Source organism: Heloderma suspectum, chromosome 3 (genome assembly GCF_057233095.1).
Source record: "Heloderma suspectum isolate Gila_16-S chromosome 3, 16-S_ref, whole genome shotgun sequence".
NCBI classification, from domain to species: domain Eukaryota; kingdom Metazoa; phylum Chordata; class Lepidosauria; order Squamata; family Helodermatidae; genus Heloderma; species Heloderma suspectum.
The window spans coordinates 22,212,245-22,236,266 of NC_139460.1; the positions used below are offsets into that span (position 1 = coordinate 22,212,245).

Sequence of the window (24,022 nt, forward strand, 5' to 3'; positions counted from 1 at the left end):
TCTCTGCAGGGAGCAGGCAGAAGATACACTAGGATCCCTGGGTGATTTGTAATAGATCAGCAAGGGGTTCTGACTCTTTGTTGTTTAACAATAGCAACAAGAAAATGTGGGTGAACCTCCCTCTAAACTAAGTTGCTGAAATGGACGGAGGGAGAAACCCAGAGTGAATTTTTGTGTGCAAGGATTGCAAGCTCAGTTGGTACTAAAATAAATTCCTGGGCTGAGTATGTGCTCAAAGACACCCTGTACCTTAATGCTAAGTGTACATCCTTTGCTCTCTGCTCTCTAGAAGCTGCTGTTTCACACCTGGTGGAGAGGGGTTCCAGCAGGAAAACTGGCAGATCTAAGAACATAAGAAGAGCCCTGCTGGATCAGACCAAGGGTCCATCTAGTCCAGCACTCTGTTCACACAGTGGCCAACCAGCTGCCCACAGGAAACCCACAAGCAGGACATGAGTGCAACAGCACCCTCCCTAAACTGTTTAGAGCCCACGTGCTGTGGGGTAGCAGAATCATGTGTGGGTCATCATCTCCACATGATGCATGTAGTGTCTGATGCTGACATGCAGACTCCAATGCAACTGGGCCCAAATCATACAATCATTATTCTCCCCACACGCAAGCTCCATTTTAAGTGGAAACAGCCACATAATATTTGACCTACACATGCTGCATTCCATGAACCTTAATGTTCCCTCCGGTATGTTGAAGTGGGGACAGAGAAGGGGTCTCAGGGTGGGACAGGTTGATGTGAATCTGCTGCCCCACTGACTTTACACACTTTCTCCAAATGGGAGCATGGTCCTATTTTCATTCATACAAATTGTGGTCCTTGCTGTCAGCTGCAAAGCCAAATGACAGCAAAAATGTGTTGGTTTCGGCAACTGGTGGCGAGTAACAGTCTCATCGGAATTGTTCAGAATGGTGGCAAATAACTGTCTCATCAGAATCGCTCAGAACGGTGGTGAATAACCATCTCATCGGAATCGCTCAGAACAGTGGCAAATAACCATCTCACTGGAATCGCTCAGCCAGTGGCGAGTAATCATCTCATTAGAATCGCTCAGAACACAAAAGCCATCACATAATCCCCTCGCTCTGTGTGAAATAAGTACTGTTGCGATAAATGAAGTACTTCTTTTCTGGAGGATTTAATTCCCCCTTTAAAGGCAATACTGTTCTGTTTTGTTTGTGATCATCCTTTTTAATTGGCACAGACTGAGAATCAAAACAGCCCCATAAAATACTTTTTTTTTTGCTTTTACATAGTTTTCTCCAAGACATATCAATACATATAATCGCTTACATAATTAAAAAAAAAAATAAAATCCACCCCCAACGTTGATTAGCCACACATAACTTTTCAAAACTGAAATCAAACATGTCACAATTTAATGTGACAGGTTTTAAGATGAAGTCTTTAAGATGCACGTGAAGTATTTTGCTTTCTGCACTGAGGAGAAAACACCCTGCAACAGTCCTGCAACAGAAGCAGAACTTTGAGTGAAGATGCTCTACCTTCCTGCAGTGAAGGAGAAACAAAACGTGCCAAACTGAGGAAAAGCTGGGGAAAATCACAATCCTTACCTCTGTTGATTGTCTAGTTTAGATTGATTTATTCTTACAGTCAATGTGTATGTGTGTGTGTGTGTGAGACAGAGAGAGAGAGAGAGAGAACATGAAGAGAACTGCATTCCAGTTACCACAATCTTGTCTTGCGAGATACCTCCCTTGTCAAGTTCCCGTTTGGGATGTGGTCTTGGCAGTATTTATCTATGCTGGGGGTCGGTTGTGGGGAGAAGAGAGATTTCATTTCTCAGATTTAGTGGCAAGCCCGGACTTCGGCAGACTTGGCGACAAGCCAAGGAGGAGGAGAAAAATAAAAGTTGCTTCATAAACTTTCCTTTGTCCCAGAAAGAAAATGTTTTCTGGCAACTTTTTTTGGCCAAGTATGTTCACTTCAAAGTTGAGAAAAAGACAAGGGGGAGAGGGAAATAAAGGTGGAGACAAAAATTGCCAGGCAGACTCGTGATTCAGGTTTACAAGAAGCAGCACTGGTCACGAATGAGTAAGTGATATTCTGAGCAGTAATGATTTATAGTTACGGACACTTTAAAGGTAATATCCAATATGGATGAAATGTGGTTGATCGCCAGAAGGCCTGTGTGGTAGACGAGAGGTTAGGGATTTCGGCACTTGGGATTTCAACAAGAGACTTCATCCCCATCCTAAGAGCCACCAGTGCTATGGGTAGCATTTGGGAAATCTGACAAGCAATATGCTGGGAAGTGTGACAACTTCATTCTAGTACTGTCAGCTCTAGAAAGAAGGCCAGAAGTTATGAGTCAGCCCTGATTCCCATTACGATAGTCACATGCCCAGCTCTTGAAATAAGTCTGCTAGCTGGGTGGAGCGTGCGCAAATGTGCATACACACACACACACACACCTCCCAGCATGAGAGATGCACAGCTCTAATTTCTGATAGGAATACTGTGTGCACACTGGAATACAAGAACTGCGACTCATCATGAGTGGCTGTAGTCTCATTCCCTGCCTTAACCATGTGTAACTGTCTGTGCTGGCATTCAATGGTTGCTATCCTTAGTTCTCACCATCAGGAGTCACCAGGGTTAGAATCGGGAGCCCTTGGGTAGAGTCCCACATAAGTCCTACTTAGAGTAGATCCATTGATATGAATGGGACTTAAGTTAGTCACGACTAAGTTAGGTTTCACTCATTTCAATGGGTCTGCTCCAAGAAGGACGTATGTTGGATTTTAGCCCTCGAGTCTGTGCCCAGCTGATGAGCCTCCAGAAGTATTTGGAGCAGGCTTCTCTGACCTGGTGCTCTTCAGATGTGTTGGACTGCAACTCCCATGATGCCCAGCCAGCACGGCCAATGGCTAGGATGGCCCCCTACAAATTGCTAAAGAAGAGGAATTGCATCACTAAAAAAGAGGACAAATGAGGACACCAATCTGCATAACATTTGAACATGCAAATTTATATTTATAGGTAGAAATTTAGAAATAATAACTATACCTTAAATAGAAATAGAAGACATATCACCATAGTTGAGAAGACTGACTAGGTGACCTGTGTGCCTGCGCAGTTTTCTAAGCAGGGCTTAGAAAGCCCTGCTTAGGGCAAGTTCAATGACCCTGCTGCTCTCCCTCCTTATAGTTGTTAGATTTTAAACCAGAATTGGACTGGAAAGTCCATCAAATACAGCAGAGGTAGGTAGGGAGAAAGTGGATCTCCAGATCTTATGGACTTCAACTCCTAGTATTCCTGACCCTTGGCCATGCTGGCAGGGCCTTCTGGGAGCTGATCTACCTTCCGCTCACCCCTGAAATAGAGGACACCTTCAAGTAGAGGACTGTCCTCTGCCAGTTCTCCAAAATAGAGGACTGTCCTTTGTAAAGCAGGACACCCAGCCACCCTACCAATGGTCATACTGGCTAAGAATAATGGGAGTGTGGCCCAACACATCCGGAGGGCACCAGGTTGGTGCATTGTTCTGGCCAGTGGAGTGATCTCTGGACTGACCCCGCCCACCCAGGCCAGTCCTTCTAAGCAGGAAAGGGCTTCCTGTTTGGTCTTCCTGGATCTGCAGTTTGTTCTTCACTTCTGACTCCTGGGACTCCTTCACACAGAAGTGTTTATCCTGCAATTTACCACACCTTCTTCTTCTTCTGGATTCTTTGCAGGATTTTAAATCAGCTCTTTACACAGCTGGGTTTTCTTTAACTGCATAATGCTACCTGCCATTTACACTGGTGGGTGGAGCCTGGCGGGATGTTTTTGGATGTACGTTCCACAGTGTCCACTCCCTCTGGAGTAGCCCCTTCCCCCTCTCGGCACGAACTTTTTCATTTCAACTGCCCTGCCTCCCCTTTTCACTTCCACCGCCTCCAGTCCCTGCTTCAGCCACTGTATTCCACAGTACTTTCGTAATGTCGGAAGCCTGCTCCCCCCTTACCCCCCAAGCAAGGACTTACATTTCTCTCGTTGTGTGTACATGGGGATGGAATAGAAAGGATTAAAAGTTTTCTGGGCCGCGTTTGCAGAGCAGAGCAATTGCCTGAACCCATTGTGAAGCGCTGAAACTTTGCTACTTCGGAAGTCTCCTCCCCCCCACGTGCGGAAGTCAGTATTGTCCCTGTAAAAGCAAGCAGTAACACTTTTCTCACTTGTGTATACACTGGGAGAGGGGATTGAATGGAAAGGGGTTACACTTCTCTTGTTTGTGCGTACATAGGGATGGAATAGAAAGGGTTAAAAGTTTTCCGGGCAGCACTTGCAAGCAGAGCAATCCCCCGATCCCATTGTAAAGTGCTGTCAGGGTGGCGGTGGGAGCAGGCAAGAACAAGAAGGAGAATCATAGAATCATAGAATAGTAGGGTTGGAAGGGGCCTACAAGACCATCGAGTCCAACCCCCTGCTCAGTGCAGGAATCCAAGTCAGAGCATCCCTGACAGATGGCTGTCCAGCCTCGTCTTGAATGCCTACGGTGTGGGAGAGCCCACCACCTCCCTAGGGAATTGGTTCCAGTCTCATACTGCTCTAACAGTCAGGAAGTTTTTCCTGATGTTCAGCCAGAATCTGATTTCAATAATGGGTGAGCCCATTATTCCGTGTCCTGCACTCTGGGATGATGGAGAAGAGCTCTTGGCCTTCCGCTCTGTGACAACCTTGCAAGTACTTGAAGGAATGGCAGCAAAGCCACTCTACCAGACTTATAGACTCCCACCATGTTGTGCTCTGCAGGCAACCAATAGCAGAATGGCAAGGAGGCGAAAGGGCATGGGCGCGGCAGGGTGGCACTCCCACCCCATCACTGTCACAGGCATCGTCATGAGAGCTGTGCCCCCAGCAACCGCCCTCACAAAAGCGGCTCATTGTGCCAAGGCAGGAGTGTGTACACAGGCAGGAGGAGGCAGTTCGATGGTGCTACCTGAGAAAACACTGCATTTTCCCCGTTGAGAAATAACACGCAGAAACAGGGGGAAGAGGCAAGACTTCAGCTGCAGGGCAACGGCGTCGTGTAAAGCACGCAGGAAAAGCCGTGACTGAAGAATGACAATTGCACTAAAAAAAACCTCTGTGAAGGAGCCCCTGGTCTTGTCCCTCGGCACTGACCCCTGGCTTGACTCTTTTGATCACAGCTCCTGGTTGCTGGCTCCACTCCCTACAGCTCTTTCTACCTTCTACTCTCTACCCCATTTCAGTAAAGAAAAAGCATTTAAAATAATATTCACAAATAGATCTGGATTTTGTGTCCTGAGATCTCTCCATGTCGGAACTTCCATTGGATTACAAAGCTGGAGCAAAGTGGGAACAGAGTTAGCTCCATGGTTTCTACTTGCATACCGACAAGAAGAATCTATTGGAAAAAGAAAATACGTTTCTACTGAGCATCTACCGAGCAGGCTTTTCATCTTGAGCACACACGCACGCATCTTCATTAATGATTTTTGTGAGCCGCCCAGAGAGCTTCGGCTACCGCTTGGGCGGTATAGAAATGAAATGATGAATGAATGAATGAATGAATAAATAAATAATGAGTTCCTACCATTCAGCTGCGAGAAGCAATTCTACAGTTACACCTCCCCATGGATTTGCAAAAGCGTTACCTCAAACATCCAACATGCGTATTTGAAGGACTGTTTTTAGTTTGCTATTAGCCTTCAAAACTGCAATGTTAATGAGCTCTGTTCTCTGATGAAGGAAAACACTTTTTACTTGAGAGGAAGTCTGAAGCAACAGAATAATTCGAAGTATGGGGGAAGACAATAGCCTGATAGACAGTGCCTGTGTTTTATGTATCTATAAAATCTCAGGTTGGGCATGTGTCTGCTTTACAGAGGACCATCTTCTATTTGAAGGACTGTCCCATTCAAGTCCAGTTTAAAGATAAAGGACCATTCTTTAAAGCAGGGGCCTTAAAGTTGCCCATCAACAGTTAACAAAACTCCAAAACTGCCGGCCAAGAACCAGTGAGCTCACAGAATGTTGGTGGCAGTTGATCCGAGAGAGAGAGAGAGGAGGAGGAGGAGGAGGAGGAGGAGGAGGAGGAGAAGAAGAAGAAGAAGAAGAAGAAGAAGAAGAAGAAGAAGAAGAAGAAGAAGAAGAAATAATAGAGGGCAAGTGAAGAGGAGGAATTGACCTCCTCAAGGGAGCCCTTGATAGTTTATAGCAAGTATTTTGAAGGGGATTAGGGTTGGGGGAGAAGCATCCATGAGGGCCTGGCAGGCTTCTAGGGCGATATAGCACAGCTCGAGAAAGCTTTGGGGAAAGGAAGAAAAATAATGCACTTTATTATAAATTGATTTATTTTATTTGTTACATTTATATCCCGCCTTTCCTCCAAGCAGCCCAAGGTGGCGTAAGTGAGTCTCCTCTCCATTTCATCCGCACAACAACCCTGCAAGGCAGGCTAGGCTGAGAGTCAGTGCGTGGTCCAAAGTCACCCAATGAGCTTCATGGCCAAATGGGGTCTAGAACCTGGGTCTGCCTAGTCTCAAGCCAACCACTAACCACATCACGCTGGACCTTTATTCCATATTGGCTCCTGAGCCCGCTCCCCTGAGGCCTGATGAGCACTACAAGGTTCCTGTTCTAGCCTATCAGAAGCACCTTCTCCTAGGGCAAGTGTGGGCAACCAGTGCCCCTCTAAATGCTTTGGCCTACAACTCCCATGATCTCTCATCAGCGGCTCTGCTAGCCAGGGCTGATGGAAGTTATAGGGCAAAATATTGAGGGGCTACAGATTGACTTAGGGGCCGGGGTACACTTGCACATTGTGTGTTGCCGATCCCACTTATTTAATCTCAATGGTCCAGGTACCACCTGTGGTTTTTGCCAAGGATGTCACAGCACCAGAGCTGGTGTGGGGGTGTCAGAGATGCTCATAAACAAAACCATGCAGGTCGCTGCCAATGACTGGAGTGAACAGCAGTGCGGGCAAAAGAGGCTGAGTACTGTGTGAAGACAACAAAGGAGAAGGAAAAAGGGCTCCAAGAACAACATAGCTGCAGCCACCGCCGTGGGAAGAAATGGATACAAAGCAGCGAAAGTACACACGCCCAGCAAATTCTATGTGTGTTCATATAAACAGTATTGAATGTGTTACTTTTGAAGTGAATTTCAAAACTAGAGAATATCCTTCTCTAAGGAAAGCTAAATATTGTTGGATGCCAGTTGCACACATGAATTGGCTTAGGAAGGTTTGTGGGGTTTGCAAGACTTCAGATTCTGACCACTCTCGGAGATGCTCAAAATCACAGGAAGGAGGGAAGCAGGCTAGGAACTTAGCCAGCCCCAGTGGTGGCAATTTGAGAATGTGGAGAACCAGATCTAAGAACAGACGAAGAGCCACGCTGGATCAGACCAAGGGTCCATCTAGTCCAGCTTTCTGTTCACACGGTGGCCAACAAACTGTTGATCGGGAACCCACAAGCAGAGCATGAGTGCATCAGCAGCCTCCCGCCCATATTCCCCAGCAACTGGTGTACATAGTCTCACTGCCTCTGGTACTGGAGGTAGCACATAGCCATCAGGACTAGTAGCCATTGATTGCCTTTTCCTCCAGGAATTTGTCTAACCCCCTTTTAAACCCGTCCAAATGGGTGGCCATCACTACAACCCATGGTACCAAATTCCGTAGTTTAACTATGAGCTGTGTGAAGAAGGACGTCCTTTTATCTGTCCTGAAATTTCCCACCATTCAGCTTCATGGGATGACCCTGGGTTCTAGTATTATGAGAGAGGGAGAAAAATATCTCCCTATCCACATTCTCCACACCATGCATAATTCTGTAGACCTTTATCATGTCTCCTTTTACCCTCCTTTTTTTCCAAGCTAAACAATCCCAGCTGTCGTAACCATCTACTCATAGGGGAGATGCTCCAGCCCCTTGATCATTTCAGTTGCCCTTTTCTGTACTTTTTCCAGCTCTACAATTTCTTTTCTTAGGTGTGGTGACCAGAACTGTACACAGTATTCCACGTGTGGTCGCACCATAGATTTGTATAAGGGCAGTATGATATCGGCAGTTTTATCTGATTAATCAGTGTGCTGTTTTTAATCTGCAATGAATCCATTAAGCAATTAATCATACCAATTATTACTTTTAGACTTTTTTTTTTTGAAGGATGGATCTAGAACTCTTTCCATCCTTGGACTCATTAGACTGCCTCAGGAAATTCTATATCATTAAAATGGTATTGAGAACTGAAAAACGTAAAAAGAGCCCTGCTGAATCAGATCAAAGGCTGACCTACTCCAGCATTTGGTTTCCACAGTGGCAAAACCAATATGCCCCAATGGAAAGTCCACAAGCAAGATGTCAGTGCAATAGCACCCTCCCACTTGCATCCCCCAGCAACTGGTCGAGCGGGGCACACTGCCTCCGATACTGGAGGTAATATATAGACACCATGAGCAGTAGCCATTGCTAGTGCTATTCTCCGTTACTTTGTGTAATCTCCTTTTAAAGCCATTCAAGTTGGTGGCTAATGCTACATTGTGTAGTAGCAAATTCCATGACTGCTAGGTGTTACTGTGGAGTCTTTGATGAGGTACTTTGTCTTTGATGGAGTCTTTGATGAAGTACTTTTGGAAATCCAAGAAAACAATGGCCCCATTTGCATGTAATGGCAGCAAATCATGGGTTAATTAACCCATGATTTGCTGTGGCATATGCTGCTGCCATTTTGAACGTGCAACCTCTGACTGGAGGTTAGTCCATGATGTGCGAAACTGGACACTATGGGCAATATCCAATGGTGTCATTCTGCAAACTCAAATAGTGGTAGCGGAGCTCCTTCAAATCTTCCCGTTACACAAGCAGTTGCCCATTATGCTTTCACAACTGGTTGGACAATGGGTTACACAAGTGTAATGCACAATGGGTTGCACAATGGATTGCACAAGGATAATGCACAACTGCTTGCGCAACTATGCACAATAGGAGAATCCAAGTAAAATTACGTTTGTGAAAGTGCAGTTATGCAAGCAGTTGTGCATTATGCTTGTGCAACTGCACTTGCACAAACAAAACTTTAGTTGGATTCTCCTCTTGCGCATAGTTCGGAACCTAGTTTCCGCTAGCCAATGTCATTTGCACTAATGGAATGACACAGTTGGATACCGCCCAGTGGGTTAATCATGGGTTAAACAACACACAGTTAACCTAAGAACTAATCGTAGGTTAATTAACCCATGATTTGCTGCCATTACGTGCGGTCAGTGTCTACTGGATCACTCCTACTCGCATCCTTGTTGACACTTTCAAAGAGCTCTAAAAGGTTAGTGACACTGGAAGGACCTTTGCATAAGCCATGTTGATTCATTTTCAGCAGGACATTTCCTTCTATTTCATTTCATTTATTATATTTCTATACTGTCCCATAGCCGAAGTTCTCTGGGTGGTTCACAAAAATTGCTTGATAATTTTATCTTTAATAATACTTTCCTCCAACTTATCCAGAACAGATGTTAAGCTAAGTGGCCTCCAATTTCCTAGATTTCCCCTGGATACAGTAAAAAAAAAACACACCTTATCACCTAGGGCTGCCATGAAGGCAAGCAAGTTGGTAAAGCACATTAGAAATGCCATCGCAATCAAGAAACTAAGAGCTTGATCTTGTGAGCTGCTTTGCTGAAACAACAGCTCATGCCGGGGGTACCATCATGGTGCCTGTCACCACCACTGGGCCCACAGATGTCTCCTTTGGTGCCCACCAGACTCCTGATCTTTATTTTATGTTTTTAGATTTTTTAAGTATTATTTTTAACTGGGCAGCTTTCATTGGAAAGCGAATTGTCAGGCCTCAGCACCATCTTTATTTCCAAGAATCCCTCTGGATCCCATGTGAGCTCTGGAGCCATTCTTAGAAAAGAAAAATGGTGGGTGGCTGCAGCCCAGTGCTTCATTGTGAAGCATGCCCAGCCACTGAGAAAAAGGTAAGTTGGTGGAGTGGTCAGGGGTGTCAGTGGGGCATGGCTAGAGGAGGGGCGTGGAGAGTGAAGAGGGTGTTTTGCTTATGCTGCTTGTGTTTGTTTCGCCGCCTTTGCTGTTTGGCAGTGGTGTGCTGCGCGCCCATTAGCTGGTAGGATCGTTTGTTTTGGTGTGTGGCATGTTTTGCCTGGGGTTTGTTCATGTGCGCACACACGTTTTGCCTGTGTGTGTGTGTGTTCTTCATTTGTTTATTTAAAATATTTCTTGGGCCCCTTTCAGGGCAGAAGCCCTCCCAAGGCAGCTTAGAGCAATAGATGTTCCTCTGAGCATCGCCAGGTTGCCTTCTGTGAAATGGGTATTTTGTTGTGCTTTGTGGGGGCAGATATGTGGTTTGGCTTTAGAGGCTCAGACCCCACTTCTATTTAGTTTCTTGGCCAAGTTAGTCATCTTGGAGCCTCATAATTTGCGTTCGGTGAAATGGACGTTGGAATAGAAAACCGGGGTTTCACAAGAGTGGTTTTGTGTTTTGGAGCTCACCAGTTTGCCTTCTGGGAAATGGGTGTTTTGTGACTGGCCATGGCCACCATGCCAGCTCTTTTGTGAACAGTCAGGCCATCACATCCCATTGCAGCCATTTTGTAAGGATACCCACAACACACTGTCAAAAGTTCAAATGTGTCCACTGACCCCAAAAAGTTGGGGACTCTGTAATGGCTAAAAGACTGAGCTATGAATCAGGAAGACCCTGATTCAAATACCACCCCAGCCCAGCTATGTACTCATTACAACGCTTTTGGTGATCCTTTCTAGACCTTGCCCCCCCGCCCCCCCCCATCATCAATATAAAAACTTACTTGTTTACCCTGGCTTTTCCCAACTATTAACATCTAAATGCTGTCATGCTTTTAATTATGTATTCTTTCGTAATACGTTGCGAACCACTTTAGGGTTTTAAAAATGGGAATATAAATATTTTAGTATATAAATATTCTAAAATAAAGAAATAATATAATAATGATATCGCGTCCTCTAATCGCAAACTCTGGTGGTGAGTGCCAACAGGATCAGAACCCCTATTAACACCGGATGCAGAGTTTTGTAGAAGTTTAAGCACGGCTGGCCCACCCATAAAGCAGTGAGGCGGCTGAGCTGGAAGAGTGGCGAATTGTGCTGGTCCCTTGTCCCCACCCCCAGCTCAGAGAGCCCACCACCACCTCCAGTGGGTGCTCTAGAGAGCCCTGCCAGCCACTTTCCCACTGTGGCATCTGCCACAGTGAGAAAGCAGCTGGCAGAGCTGTTTGGAGCAGCTGCCGGCTCTCTGTTGCTGCCCATCTCCAGGGATCTTGTGAGATTTCGGCATACCCCACGAGAGCCTGGAGCCACTGAGATTTCACAAGAGGCCCCACACGGCAGCAAAGGAAAGGCAGTGGACACTCTGGGCTGGGCGGTGGCAGGGAGGGAGGATTGCACCACCACAACGGCAAGGAGGGAGAGAGGGTTGTGCAGCAGCACAAGTTCGGCTTCTGCTTCAGGTGGCAAGTGCGCTCACACCGGGCCCGAGTATAGTTTGACCTGTGTGCGTGTGTGTGTGTGTGTGTTTTAAATCTCTTCTGATTTGCGCAATGTTATTTTTCTCTTCTGACTATTTTTATTGGTGTCAGTTGTTTTTCATGTGCTTTCTGCAGTAAGCTGCTTTGGGGACTTTTAAAGCAGAAATGAAACAAAATAATACGTCTCTCTCCAATCCTTTGAGACCAGCACGGTAACCAGCATTTTACTGATTGTGGTTTAACCACCGCAATTAAAATAGATTATGAGATTAACAAGAGAAATTTGCCTCTTTCACAAATGTCACTTCCTGGATTCGTGCCTTGGGTATAAATATACCCATCTCTTAACATTAAATCTGATGCTTATCTCAGCTAGATTCCTGGTTAAAAGGCGGAGCTGCTCAGCTAGTTCACATACTGACACAGATTCACATCTTTGCTGCCGCCCGCTCCGGCTTCTCACAGTCCTTTCCACCAATCGGAGGTTGGATGCAGTCCCCCTGGGACCCTCAGGCATCTTGCTTTGGCAAGATCATCTCATTCCCATGGAAGGAAGCACAGCTTTTTACACCCCCCATTCAACATGAGATGGCCACATTCTCATAGTTCTACTCATTTCCTCACAGACTTCCCTTCTCGACAAGAAGAACTACCATCTTGTGCACAGCAAAGGAATGTCCTCAATTCCCCCCCCCCGCCCCCCGCCCATACACACAACCTGGTGAGATAAAGTACTAAAAAGTAAATAAATGCATGAAAACAACCATTATTTTATACTGTGTTGTTAAAATCTGGGCTGGCTGCATGACTTTTCCCCATGTTTTATTTATCTGAGAGCTGGTGTGTACATTAATGTCAGGAAACATGGATTTTCAAACTGGCGTTTGCTGAGTAACCGTGTTCATAACAACTTGTGGTATGTTTTACTGTGACTGAGATCAGGTTAGACTCTTCTTCTTCCATATTAAGGGCTGCTGATAGATACTGGGACAGTTCACATAACATGCTAACCCACACTCAGTGGTTGAGTGTTGGTTGTTTTGAACCACGGGCTGTTTGTTGGACCGTGGGTTAGCATGTTGTCTGAACTCAGCCAAGGCTGGCTTGTTAACCATGCAGTGTGGCTTATTTTCTTGAACAAGCCACCTCGAGAACCCATGGTGGTTAATAAGCCACCCTGCATGGTTAACAAGCCACCCTGGCTGTGTTGAAACAACACAATAACCCACCCTGCGGAAAACGTGCTGCGTTCAGACAACACACCAACCCACAGTTCAACAAACAACCCAGGGTTCAAAACCACACTGAGTGTGGGTTAGCATGTGTGAACAGTCCCATTATGTAATTATTTGTGTGGGGTTGGGCATTTTCTTGGATTTTGTGCATTGAGATTTTGTACAGTTTTTCGCATTTCCTGATCTTTAAAATTTATTTTGTTCAATTTTTACAATGGACTTAATCTAGGGTTGTCATGTGCCCTACTTTACAGAGAACAGTCCTCTATTTGAAGGCTTCCTCTGGTTGAAGGGTTGCCCACTTCTAGCCTGGTTTAACAATAAAGAACCATACGAAGGCGGAGCAGAAGGGTCCTTGAAGTTACCCATCCACAGTTAGCACCTGGATGACAGTCTTGAGATGCACTGCATTTCTATTGAAATTCTAGTAATTATTACTAAATTTGCATCTATACTTATAAATTAGCCTATGCAAATATATGCCCTCTTTTGCCCTTTTTTGGGTGAGGCATTTCCTCTTTCTTGCCGATGCATATGTGGCCACCCAGACTTTATTTGGTCTTCTTCTTCCAGCAGGCCTAGTTTACCAGGGGCAGTCCCCATTTTCTAGTTCTTCACCCTAATAAATCGCTGTCCCTTTTTTATCCCCCATTTTTGTTCTTGGCAGGCCTCTCCCGACTAATTGCTCAAAAAGGCACCTTCAATGCATTTTTAAAACGTGTTCATTTATTTAAATCAAAAAAATATTTAGGTCTTTTCTATATGAGGCTTTTAACCCGCCACTTTACCGAGGCTTCTCTTTCCGGATTCTTTGCAGGATTAAGATTTGCTCCTTTACACGTGTTTTTTTTTCTGGGGGTTGTCTTTCTCTTCCTTTCTTTATGTTCCATTACACAAGCACTCCCCTTCATGGATCACTGCCTTGTTGTGGCGAAGGGGCTTGCGTAACTCAGTGAAGCCATAAGCTATGCCGTGCAGGGCCACCCAAGACGGACAGGTCATGGCAGAGAGTTCTGACAAAATGTGGTCCACTGGAGAAGGAAATGGCAACCCACTCCAGTATTCTTGCCAAGAAAACCCCATGGAACGTATCACAAGGCTAAAAGATATGACACCGGAAGATGAGACCCTCAGGTCGGAAGGTGTCCAATATACTACTGGGGAAGAGCAGAGGGTATTTCCAAGTAGCGCCAGAAAGAGTGAAGCGGCTGGGCCAAAGCCGAAAGGACACTCAGCTGTGGATGTGTCTGGTGGTGAAAAGAAAATCCGATGCTGTAAAGAACAATATTGTTTAGGAACCTGGAATGTCAGATCAATGAATCAAGGTAAGCTGGAGGTGGTCAAACATGAGATGGCAAGACTGAACATCAACATCTTGGGAATTAGCGAACTAAAATGGACAAGCATGGGCGAATTTAATTCAGGTGACCATCATATCTACTATTGTGGGCAAGAATCCCTTAGAAGAAATGGAGTAGCACTCATAGTCAACAAAAGGGTGGGAAAAGCAGTACTGGGGTACAATCTTAAAAACAATAGAATGATCTCAGTACGAATCCAAGGCAAACCATTCAACATCACAGTAATTCAAGTCTATGCCCCAACCACTGATGCAGAAGAAGCTGAGGTTGAACAGTTCTATGAAGACCTACAACACCTTCGAGAACTAACACCAAAAAAAGATGTCCTCTTCATCATAGGGGATTGGAATGCTAAAGTAGGAAGTCAAGAAATCACCGGGATAACAGGCAAGCATGGCCTTGGTGTACAAAATGAAGCAGGACAAAGGCTAATCGAGTTTTGCCAAGAGAACATGCTGATCATAGCAAACACTCTTTTCCAACAGCACAAGAGGCGACTCTACACATGGACATCACCAGATGGTCAACATCGAAATCAGATTGGCTGCAAAGGATATAATCAAAGATGGAGAAGCTCTATATAGTCAGTAAAAACAAGACCTGGAGCTGACTGTGGCTCAGATCATGAGCTGCTTCTTGCAAAATTTCAGCTTAAATTGAAGAATGTAGGGAAAACCACTAAACCGTTCAGGTATGACCTAAATCATATCCCTGATGAATATACAGTGGAGGTGAGGAATAGATTTCAGGGATTAGACCTGATAGACAGAGTGCCTGAGGAACTATGGACGGAGGTCCGTAATATTGTTCAGGAGGGAGCAACTAAAACCGTCCCAAAGAAAAAGAAATGCAAGAAAGCAAAGTGGCTGTCTGATGAGGCTTTACAAGTAGCTGAGGAAACAAAGGAAGCGAAAAGCAAGGGAGAAAGGGGAAGATATCTCCAAATGAATGCAGAGTTCCAGAGAATAGCAAGGAGAGACAAGAAGGCCTTTTTAAATGAACAATGCAAAGAAATTGAAGAAAACAACAGAATGGGAAAGACTAGAGATCTCTTCAAGAAAATCGGAGATCTCAAGGGAACGTTTTGTGCAAAGACTGGCATGATAAAGGACAAAGAAGGCAGGGACCTAACAGATGCAGACGAGATTAAGAAGAGGTGGCAAGAATACACAGAAGAACTATACAGGAAAGATTTGAATGTCCCTGATAGCCATGATAGTGCGGTCACTGAACTTGAGCCGGACATCCTCGAGAGTGAAGTCAAGTGGGCCTTAGGAAGCATTCCTAACAACAAAGCTAGTGGAGATGACAGTATTCCAGCTGAGCTATTTAAAATCCTAAAAGACAATGCTGTTAAAGTGCTGCACTCAATATGCCAACAAATTTGGACCACTCAACAGTGGCCACAAGACTGGAAAAGGTCAGTTTACATTCCATTTCCAAAGAAGGGCAACGCCAAAGAGTGTTCAAACTACCATACAATTGCGCTCATTTCACATGCCAGCAAGGTGATGCTCAAAATCCTACAAGCTAGGCTTCAGCAGTATGCGAACCGAGAACTACCGGAAGTACAAGCTGCATTTTGAAGAGGCAAAGGAACTAGAGATCAAATCGCCAACTTTCGCTGGATCATGGAGAAAGCGGGAGAATTCCAGAAAAACGTCTATTTCTGCTTCATTGACTACGCTAAAGCCTTTGATTGTGTGGATCACAACAAACTGTGGCAAATTCTTAAAGAGATGGGGGTACCAGGCCACCTTACCTGTCTCCTGAGAAACCTGTACGAGGGTCAAGAAGCAACAGTAAGAACCGGACATGGAACAACTGAGTGGTTCAAAATTGGGAAAGGAGTACGACAAGGCTGTATATTGTCGCCCTGCTTATTTAACTTATATGCCGAGTACATCATGAGAAACGCCGGGTTGGATGAATCACAGGTCGGAATTAAGGTTGCCGGGAGAATCATCAACAACCTCAGATACGCAGATGATATCACCCTAATGGCAGAAAGTGAAGAGGATCTAAAGAGCCTCTTGTTGAGGGTGAAAGAGGAGAGTGCAAAAGCTGGTTTGAAACTCAACATTAAAAAAACGAAGATCATGGCATCTGGCCCCATCACTTCCTGGCATATGGAAGGGGAAGAAATGGAAGCAGTGACAGATTTTATTTTCTTGGGCTCCAAGGTCACCGCAGACGGTGACTGTAGCCATGAAATTAAAAGACGCTTGCTCCTTGGGAGGAAAGCTATGGCAAACCTAGACAGCATAGTAAGAAGCAGAGACATCACCTTGGCGACAAAGGTCCATCTAATCAAAGCTATGGTTTTCCTAGTAGTAACGTATGGCTGTGAGAGCTGGACTATAAGGAAGGCTGAGCGCCGAAGAATTGATGCTTTTGAACTGTGGTGCTGGAGAAGACTCTCACGAGTCCGCTGGACTGCAAGGAGGTCAAATCAGTCAATCCTTAAGAAATCAACCCTGAGTGCTCATTAGAAGGACAGATACTGAAGCTGAAGCTCAAATATTTTGGCCACCTAATGCGAAGAGAAAACTCTCTGGAAAAGACCCTGATGCTGGGAAAGACTGAGGGCAAAAGGAGAAGGGGACAGCAGAGGATGAGATGGCTAGATAGCATCACCGATGCAATCAATATGGACTTGAGCACACTCTGGGAGAGAGCGTAGGACAGGATGGCCTGGCGTGCTATGGTCCATGGGGTCACTAAGAGTTGGACACGACTGAACGACTGAACAACAACAACAACACAAGCACTAGGTGGCGCTGTGGTATAGCGGAATTGTGCAATTACTCTAGGCTTTATTCTGCCATTCACAAATAATATCAGAATTTCCTCATTAGATCCCCCCCTCGCCCCTGCTAAAATGGTTGCAAAGCACAGGAGAGGCCCTGGAGGAGGATGATATCCTGTAAAGGACCCGCAAACGACTGTGAGGAATCACGTGTGCACAATAAATGCCTCATGTAGAAAGGCTCCAAATCCCACTGCAGGCACGGATCCCATGTGCAAAGGATTCCCATAGAGCAAGGGTCCCCAACCCCCGGTCTGCGGACCGGTACCGGTCTGTGGCCTGTCAGCAACCGGGCCACAGGGGTGTGCGAAACCCCCCCACCTTGGGTCCGTGAGGGTCTGCGGGGGGGGGAGGCGATCCGTCCCCCCCCCCGGAATCCTCGCCAGCCCTGGCCAGCTCCGCTCTGCGGCGAGTCTGCGGAGCTGCTGGCCAGCTCCGGCCGCTGGCGGACTTCTGGCTGCTTGGACACAAATGACATCCGCTACGCGGATGCCATTTGCATCCCTGTTGTACAAGTAATAGACTACATAAATCTTTACGTAGCCGATTACTGCAAAGAATAGGGACGCAAATGGCTTCCGCATAGTGGACCCCATTTGCGTCCCAGCGGCCAGAAGTCTGCCAGCGGACCCCCCCCCCCCCGGTCTGTGGAAAAATTGGACTGGTCCCTGGCGCCAAAAAGGTTGGGGACCGCTGCCATAGAGTTCAAGGGAACTCCTGTTTTCCTTCCCTCCCTATGACACATGTGCAAAGGCAGCAGCACAATGGGCCACCTAGATGTTGGTGGGTGCTAGGCAGTCAGAATACGTGGCACCGATATTATACCAGTTGCCAGGGCCAGCAGCAAGGGTAGGCATGGTTGTGCCCACTGACGAGCGCTCCGTGGAGTTGCTCCTTCTCTCCATCCTTGCAGCTTGCTTGTTCACTGCCTCCCGCTCTGGCCCAGACAAAGGTGGTGGTGAGAAAGAGGAGCAGTAGATGCCACGGCCTGTTTGATCACTGGCTTACTGCCTGTCAGGCATGCAAGTGGCAGCAATGACGAGGAAGAAGAGGAGGAGTGAGGGCAGCTGGCGACAAGGATGATGAGAAGGGAGACTCACTGAGGAAGGGGGCCCATGGAGGGGTCTCGCCCAAGGGCCCTCTGAAACCTGGAGCTGGCACTGATGCCAGTTGCATTGGTGCCAGTGCGTTTCTGGGCCCACTTCAAAGTGCTGGTACAAAGCCCTAAAGCAGGGAAAAGCGAATCTGTGGCCCTCCAGATTTTGATGGACTACAACTTCCATGACACTGGCCATGCTAGGTGGGACTGATGGGAGTTGGGGTCCAACAACCTCTGGAGGGCCACTAGTTCCCCACCCCTGCCCTGCATGGTTTGAGACAAAGTTATTTGAAAGATAGCCTTCACCCATAACAACTTGCCCACACTGTGAGATCGGCTTCTAAGGCTCTGCTTGTGTGCCCACCAGTGAGATCAGGTTGGTTAGTGTGAAGGACAGGGCCTTCTTGGCAGTGGCCCAATGTTTGTGGAATTGTATTCCTTTAAGCAGGCTTTAGAAAGCCATTTGTTTAGAACCACCTTTTCATAAATGGCTACTGTTGTGCTGCTGGTTTGCCTTGACACTGAGATAGTTTTAAACTATTTTCACTGATTTTATTGTTGTTCTATTGGGCTGCGTGTTATTGTTATCAATGCCGCTGTTTTTCTTGCTGCTTTATTAACCCAACCATTGTTTTATGGTTAAATTTGGGTACCAATTGAATTTTTACATGTTGGAAGCTGCCTTGTGAGGGACTGACGCTAAAAGGCAGCCTAAAAGTATCTTAAACAAACAAACAAACAAACAAACGAACAAACCCATTATTCTCACCCAGCTCTCTCTCATTGGGATACCTATTATTCAGGCTCCAAGCACAAGGTGCTTCCAAGATGTGGGAAGAGAGGGCTGAATAGAGATATGGGGCTTCTTCACATGGAGCTTTTATCCTGCTGTTGAGATTGCTCACTCACAGAAGTTTGCAGCCCTTTAGATGACATCCAGGGCATCTCCTGCACTACATGACCTTTATTCCATTTTTAAATAGATCGGAGATAATGAGCTATCGAATTACCCTGCTTGTGTTCTGCTTGAGTTGCCTCTGTTAAAAAGGAAAAGCTGCAAGAAGAGGAGCTAGACCACAGCGCCATCTAGTGGCTGTATAATGAAGCATATGGATCCCATTCCATTGAAAACCTGCAGAACCAGATTTTTCTGTTCTTTTTCTTTTTAAATCACATTGAGGGCAAATTTTTCTAGAGCCCTGAATTTTTCTCTCTGCTCTCCCCAGAATAGGACGTTTTTGTACGTGCACTCTTCATAACACTGACTCCAGACTCCTGTGGCTCCATCTGTAGCTTTCGCTGTCCTTCTACATTAATAGTTCTTCGTGCTCTCTGCTCATCCGGTATAGAAGATTAACACATTTATAATTTATGGGCCTTTATGGTGTAGCTGAATATTTCTGCACAGAGGGCCTATTCATCACTCACTCATGAAGTCTCAACAAAGAAGGTGATTGATGGTTATATATGGTTTCTTTAGTGCTCCTTGATGTAGTAAATAATTCTGAGTTAACCTCTCACTCTCTCTGCTCCGTCTGACACACATGGCATGATTTCCAGTAACAACATGGGCCATTTACTCTGATCTGACAGCAGAGAAAGGTCTCAAAGGGAGTCTATGGGTCAGGGGGCCATGATACAAGTAGGCATTTTAAGGCCCTGCTCCACACATATACACGACCAACATCTGGTTCCAGGGGCAGCACTATTTGAAATATGTGTCTGTGGCATACAGGGATTAAGGAGGATAAATCAGAGTTAACAGAAGTGACTAGTCTTTATATGAAGGATGCCCCAGTTTAGGATAGCTATATATCCTACTTTACCGAGGACACTCCTCTGTTTTAAGGGCTGTCCGGTCAGAGTCTGCTTTAAATATAAAGAACCATACGAAGCGAGAGGCGCGCGCTGAAGTTGCACATCAACATTTAGCACCTGGAGAACAGGCTGAGAGGGCAGGCATATGGGACACACCTGGTCCCACTCTTCCCCCCTGTGGTGCAGGGTTGATAAAAATCAATGATTTATTTAAAAAACACACACCTGATTTTTAAAATTTAAATTGGATTTTTAAAATTTAAATTGGATTTCAAAATTTCTTAAAACAATTAGTAAAAAAAGAGCCTAGGTCAAAGATATCATCATGAATACTAATTATACAACTTCTAATTATATTCTATGAATATGAACAGCAATTTATTGAGATGGGAGATAACCTGATCAGTCCTGTTAAGAACATAAGAAGGGCCATGCTGGATCAGACCAAGGGTCCATCTAGTCCAGCATTCCGTTCACACAGTGGCTAGCCAGCTGTTGACCGGGAACCCACAAGCAGGACACAAGCACAACAGCACCCTCCCACCCATGTTCCCCAGCAACTGGTGTACATAGGCTCACTGCCTCTGGTACTGGAGGTAGCACATAGCCATCAGGACTAGGGATGTACAGACTGTGTAAAATCCACTCTGTCTGTGTTTTGCGGATTGTCAGGTGCCTTTTGTTTTGTTATCCGCCCACAGACAGATGCAAATATTTTCTTTTTCGTCATGCAGAAAAATACACAAATAATTATGTATTTATGTAAGTATTTACATAGTTTACCTTAGCAAGTAATATTTAGTGTATTGCCCCCCCACATGCCATTCAACGTTTCCTCAGCAGAAACTTGCATATTTTCCTACAAATGTATATGCATAAATTTTGGGAAAGTAAAAAAATCATCTGGAATCAACGGACTCCATGCTGCTTGAGGGGGTTGCTCCGAAGCTGATTCAGCATGTCAGAATTCTAGAAATCCGAGATCATTTTTGTCCGTCTCGAATTTCTCCAGCATCCCTAATCAGGATTAGTAGGCATTGATAGCATTTTCCTCCAGGAATTTGTCCAACCCCCTTTTAAATTGGTGGCCATCACTACATCCTGTGATAGCAAATCCCACAGTTTAACTACGCGCTCTGTGAAGAAGTATTCTGCAGTGCAGGTGGTGTACAGAAGCACTATAGAAATTATATATATATATATATAATTTATATATAGAAGGGGAAGAAATGGAAGCAGTGACAGATTTTACTTTCTTGGGCTCCAAGATCACCGCAGACGGTGACTGTAGCCATGAAATTAAAAGACGCTTGCTCCCTGGGAGGAAAGCTATGGCAAACCTAGACAGCATAGTAAGAAGCAGAGACATCACCTTGCCGACAAAGGTCCATCTAAGCAAAGCTATGGTTTTCCCAGTAGTAATGTATGGCTGTGAGAGCTAGACTATAAGGAAGGCTGAGCACCGAAGAATTGATGCTTTCGAACTGTGGTGCTGGAGAAGACTCTTACGAGTTCCCTGGACTGCAAGGAGGTCAAATCAGTCCATCCTCAAGGAAATCAACCCTGAGTGCTCATTGGAAAGACAGAGACTGAAGCTGAAGCTCAAATATTTTGGCCACCTAATGCGAAGAGAAAATTCCCTGGAAAAGACCCTGATGCTGGGAAAGATCGAAGGAAAAAGGAGAAGGGGATGGCAGAGGATGAGATGGGTAGATAGCATCACCGATGCAATGAGTATGAATTGAGCATACTCCGGGAGAGAGCGGAGGACAGGAAGGCCTGGCGTGCTATGGCCCATGGGGTCACGAAGAGTCGGACACGACTTAACGACTGAACAACAAACAGGTAGATTTCTTTAAAAAAACAGTCCCAGGGATATTATGGAATAGTACATCATCCGTTATGCTGTATCAATGTTGCCTTTATTTGCAAGCTGCTATTGGCATTAATAAGGGCCGCGGTGGCTTAGTGGTTAAGATGCTGAACTGCAGACTGGAAGGTCGGCAGGTCAGCAGTTCGAGACCCTGGTGCTGCATGACGGAGTGAGCTCCCGTCTTCAGTCCCAGCTCCTGCCAACCTAGCAGTTCGAAAGCAAGAAATTGCAAGTACATAAATAGGTATCGCCTCGGCGGGAAAGGTAACAGCGTTCCGTGCACCTCGGTGTTCAGTCATGCCGGCCACATGACCACAGAAGCGTCTTCGGACAGCGCTGGCTCTTCGGCTTAGAAACGGGGATGAGCACTGCACCCTAGGGTCGGACACGACTGGTTGGGGACACCTTTACCTTTTTTATTGGCATTAATAAAACAATGGCCAGGTTAACAAAAATAATAAAACAATGGCTTAATTAATTAATTAATTAATTAATTAAACAATGGCTGGGTTAACAAAAATAACAGTGGCTAACATATCTTGTTAAAGTTTTCCCGGAATATATTATATGTTGGACCCAAGCATTGTTGGTGGTAAGGGGGGAGTACACTTTACTGGGGCCCGTGGTCTGGGGTTGGGGGGCTGTCTAGGCCGCAACTTCATTACTGTGAGGTGTGTGTGTGTGTGTGTGTGTGTAGGGGGGATTGTGTCCGGGATAAGTCTAAGCATCTTGAGATGTCTAACAGCTCTGATTCTGAATCAGAGTTGGAGCAGCAGCTAGATCAGAGTCCGGGGGAGGTATCCTCCCTGGTGAGCTAAAATGCTGGAAGAGAGTCCTCCCAAGACCTTGACCAACAGGTGGCCCAGACTGAGTCCCTGCCCGGCCCTCCACCGTAAGAATACAAGGTTCCAAGGAGGATGAGGAAGAGGGGTGTGACTTGAGAGATGCCAGGGTACACTGCAAAGCACAGTGGGAAAAGTTAGGGGCAAAGCTCAGACGCTCCACCCAGATACCCACTCTTGGACGCCAACATAGGAGGGAGCCACCCTAAGCGAGGGGCATCAGTGCAAAGCTAGCTTGGCAGGAGGTTCATAGCCCAAACTGCCAGCAACTTTTTCTCCCTCTGGTTCATCTCCTCTGCTTAGAGATTGTTGATTAGTTGTTTAGGGGCTGGGGGCAGCCTGAGAGTTTTCCTTGAATCTGCCTTTGTAGAGAGATTAGGCTCTAGCAAAATAAGGTCGTATCAGCCTGAAGCTTTGTCTGTTGTGGTGTTGATTGTGAAGGGAAAGGACGATCCAGTTCTGACAGGTTGAGGCTAAATACATGGCAAAACGTAGATCACGCTTGAGGATATTTATGGAAACTTATTTCTCTGTATCTATGTACTTATTGTCCAGCTCTTGAGAAATTTCCTGAAGCCAATAAGAAGCAGCACAACATTCTGAACAGTGAGCGGCTGGCTCAGGCTCTTGACTAGACCTGAGAGAGTCTGCTTATGCAGTTAAAAGTGGACTTGTTGTTTGAGAGAGACATGAGATTTATGCTTCCCTCTGTGACAAGCTCTCTCAAGAACTATCAGTCCCAGCGTTCCTTGTGCACAGAAGACAGGGCCGGCTGGCGGGAGCAACTAGACACCATAATACTGCAGGAGACAGTGCTGCTGGTAGGGTTTGGTTCTCTCTGTCTGTCTGGGGTCAGACATCATGCTAACCCACCATAGGTCACATTTGCGAGAGACCCACGATGGACTAGCATGTCTTGTGGAGGGTGCTTTTCCTGCCCACAACCAGTAAGTTACCCACTGTCAATACCCACCCTCTGCAGAGTGGGTATGGGGCCACTTGTCTGTTGTCTGTCGGGCTCCCCATGGATAAATTTGGTGGCTCTGTGGATAAATCGTGGTGACCATAGAGACATCCCCCTAGAGAGTCCAGAAGTTCTAGTGATGCTCTAGCCTGTGCAGCCAAACTCTATGGTCGCAGTCACATAGTGATGGCTGGCGCACCCCTATTCACACTGCAGTGGCCACTGGGATACATAGCTGCAGTGGCAGAAGGATGATGAGGGAACCATGGAGTGGGGATGGGTAAGGGAACCATGCTGCCCGGCATGGTTTTGCGGTTGTGTGGGGGGAATGTATGTCATGGTTTTCCTACACCTCCCTGCAGTGTGGTTCCTTTACCCACCCTCCCCTCGTGATCATGTGAATGGGCTTTCTCTCTCTCTCTCTGGAGCTATTCACACAACATGCTAACTCACACTCAGTGGTTGAGTGTAGGTTGTTGTTGAACCATGGGTTGTTCGTTGAACC

The 24,022-nt window shown here is 46.0% G+C and overlaps 1 protein-coding gene across 2 annotated transcripts in view; it reads right to left on the bottom strand.

The window, feature by feature from the left end:
• The window catches only part of MAML2 (mastermind like transcriptional coactivator 2), a 237,607-nt gene that overhangs the window by 27,490 nt on the left and 186,095 nt on the right, over positions 1–24,022 (bottom strand). Inside the window, exons 4-5 of one of the 2 annotated variants that reach the window (XM_084842644.1) lie at positions 15,155–15,207; positions 10,711–10,768 (exon numbers count right to left, since the gene is read on the bottom strand). The exons of the other annotated variant lie outside the window; for it this stretch is intronic. Coding sequence (XP_084698770.1) covers positions 10,711–10,768; positions 15,155–15,207 — 111 coding nt within the window. The remainder of the gene's footprint in view (positions 1–10,710; positions 10,769–15,154; positions 15,208–24,022) is intronic. 2 annotated transcript variants of the gene reach the window in all.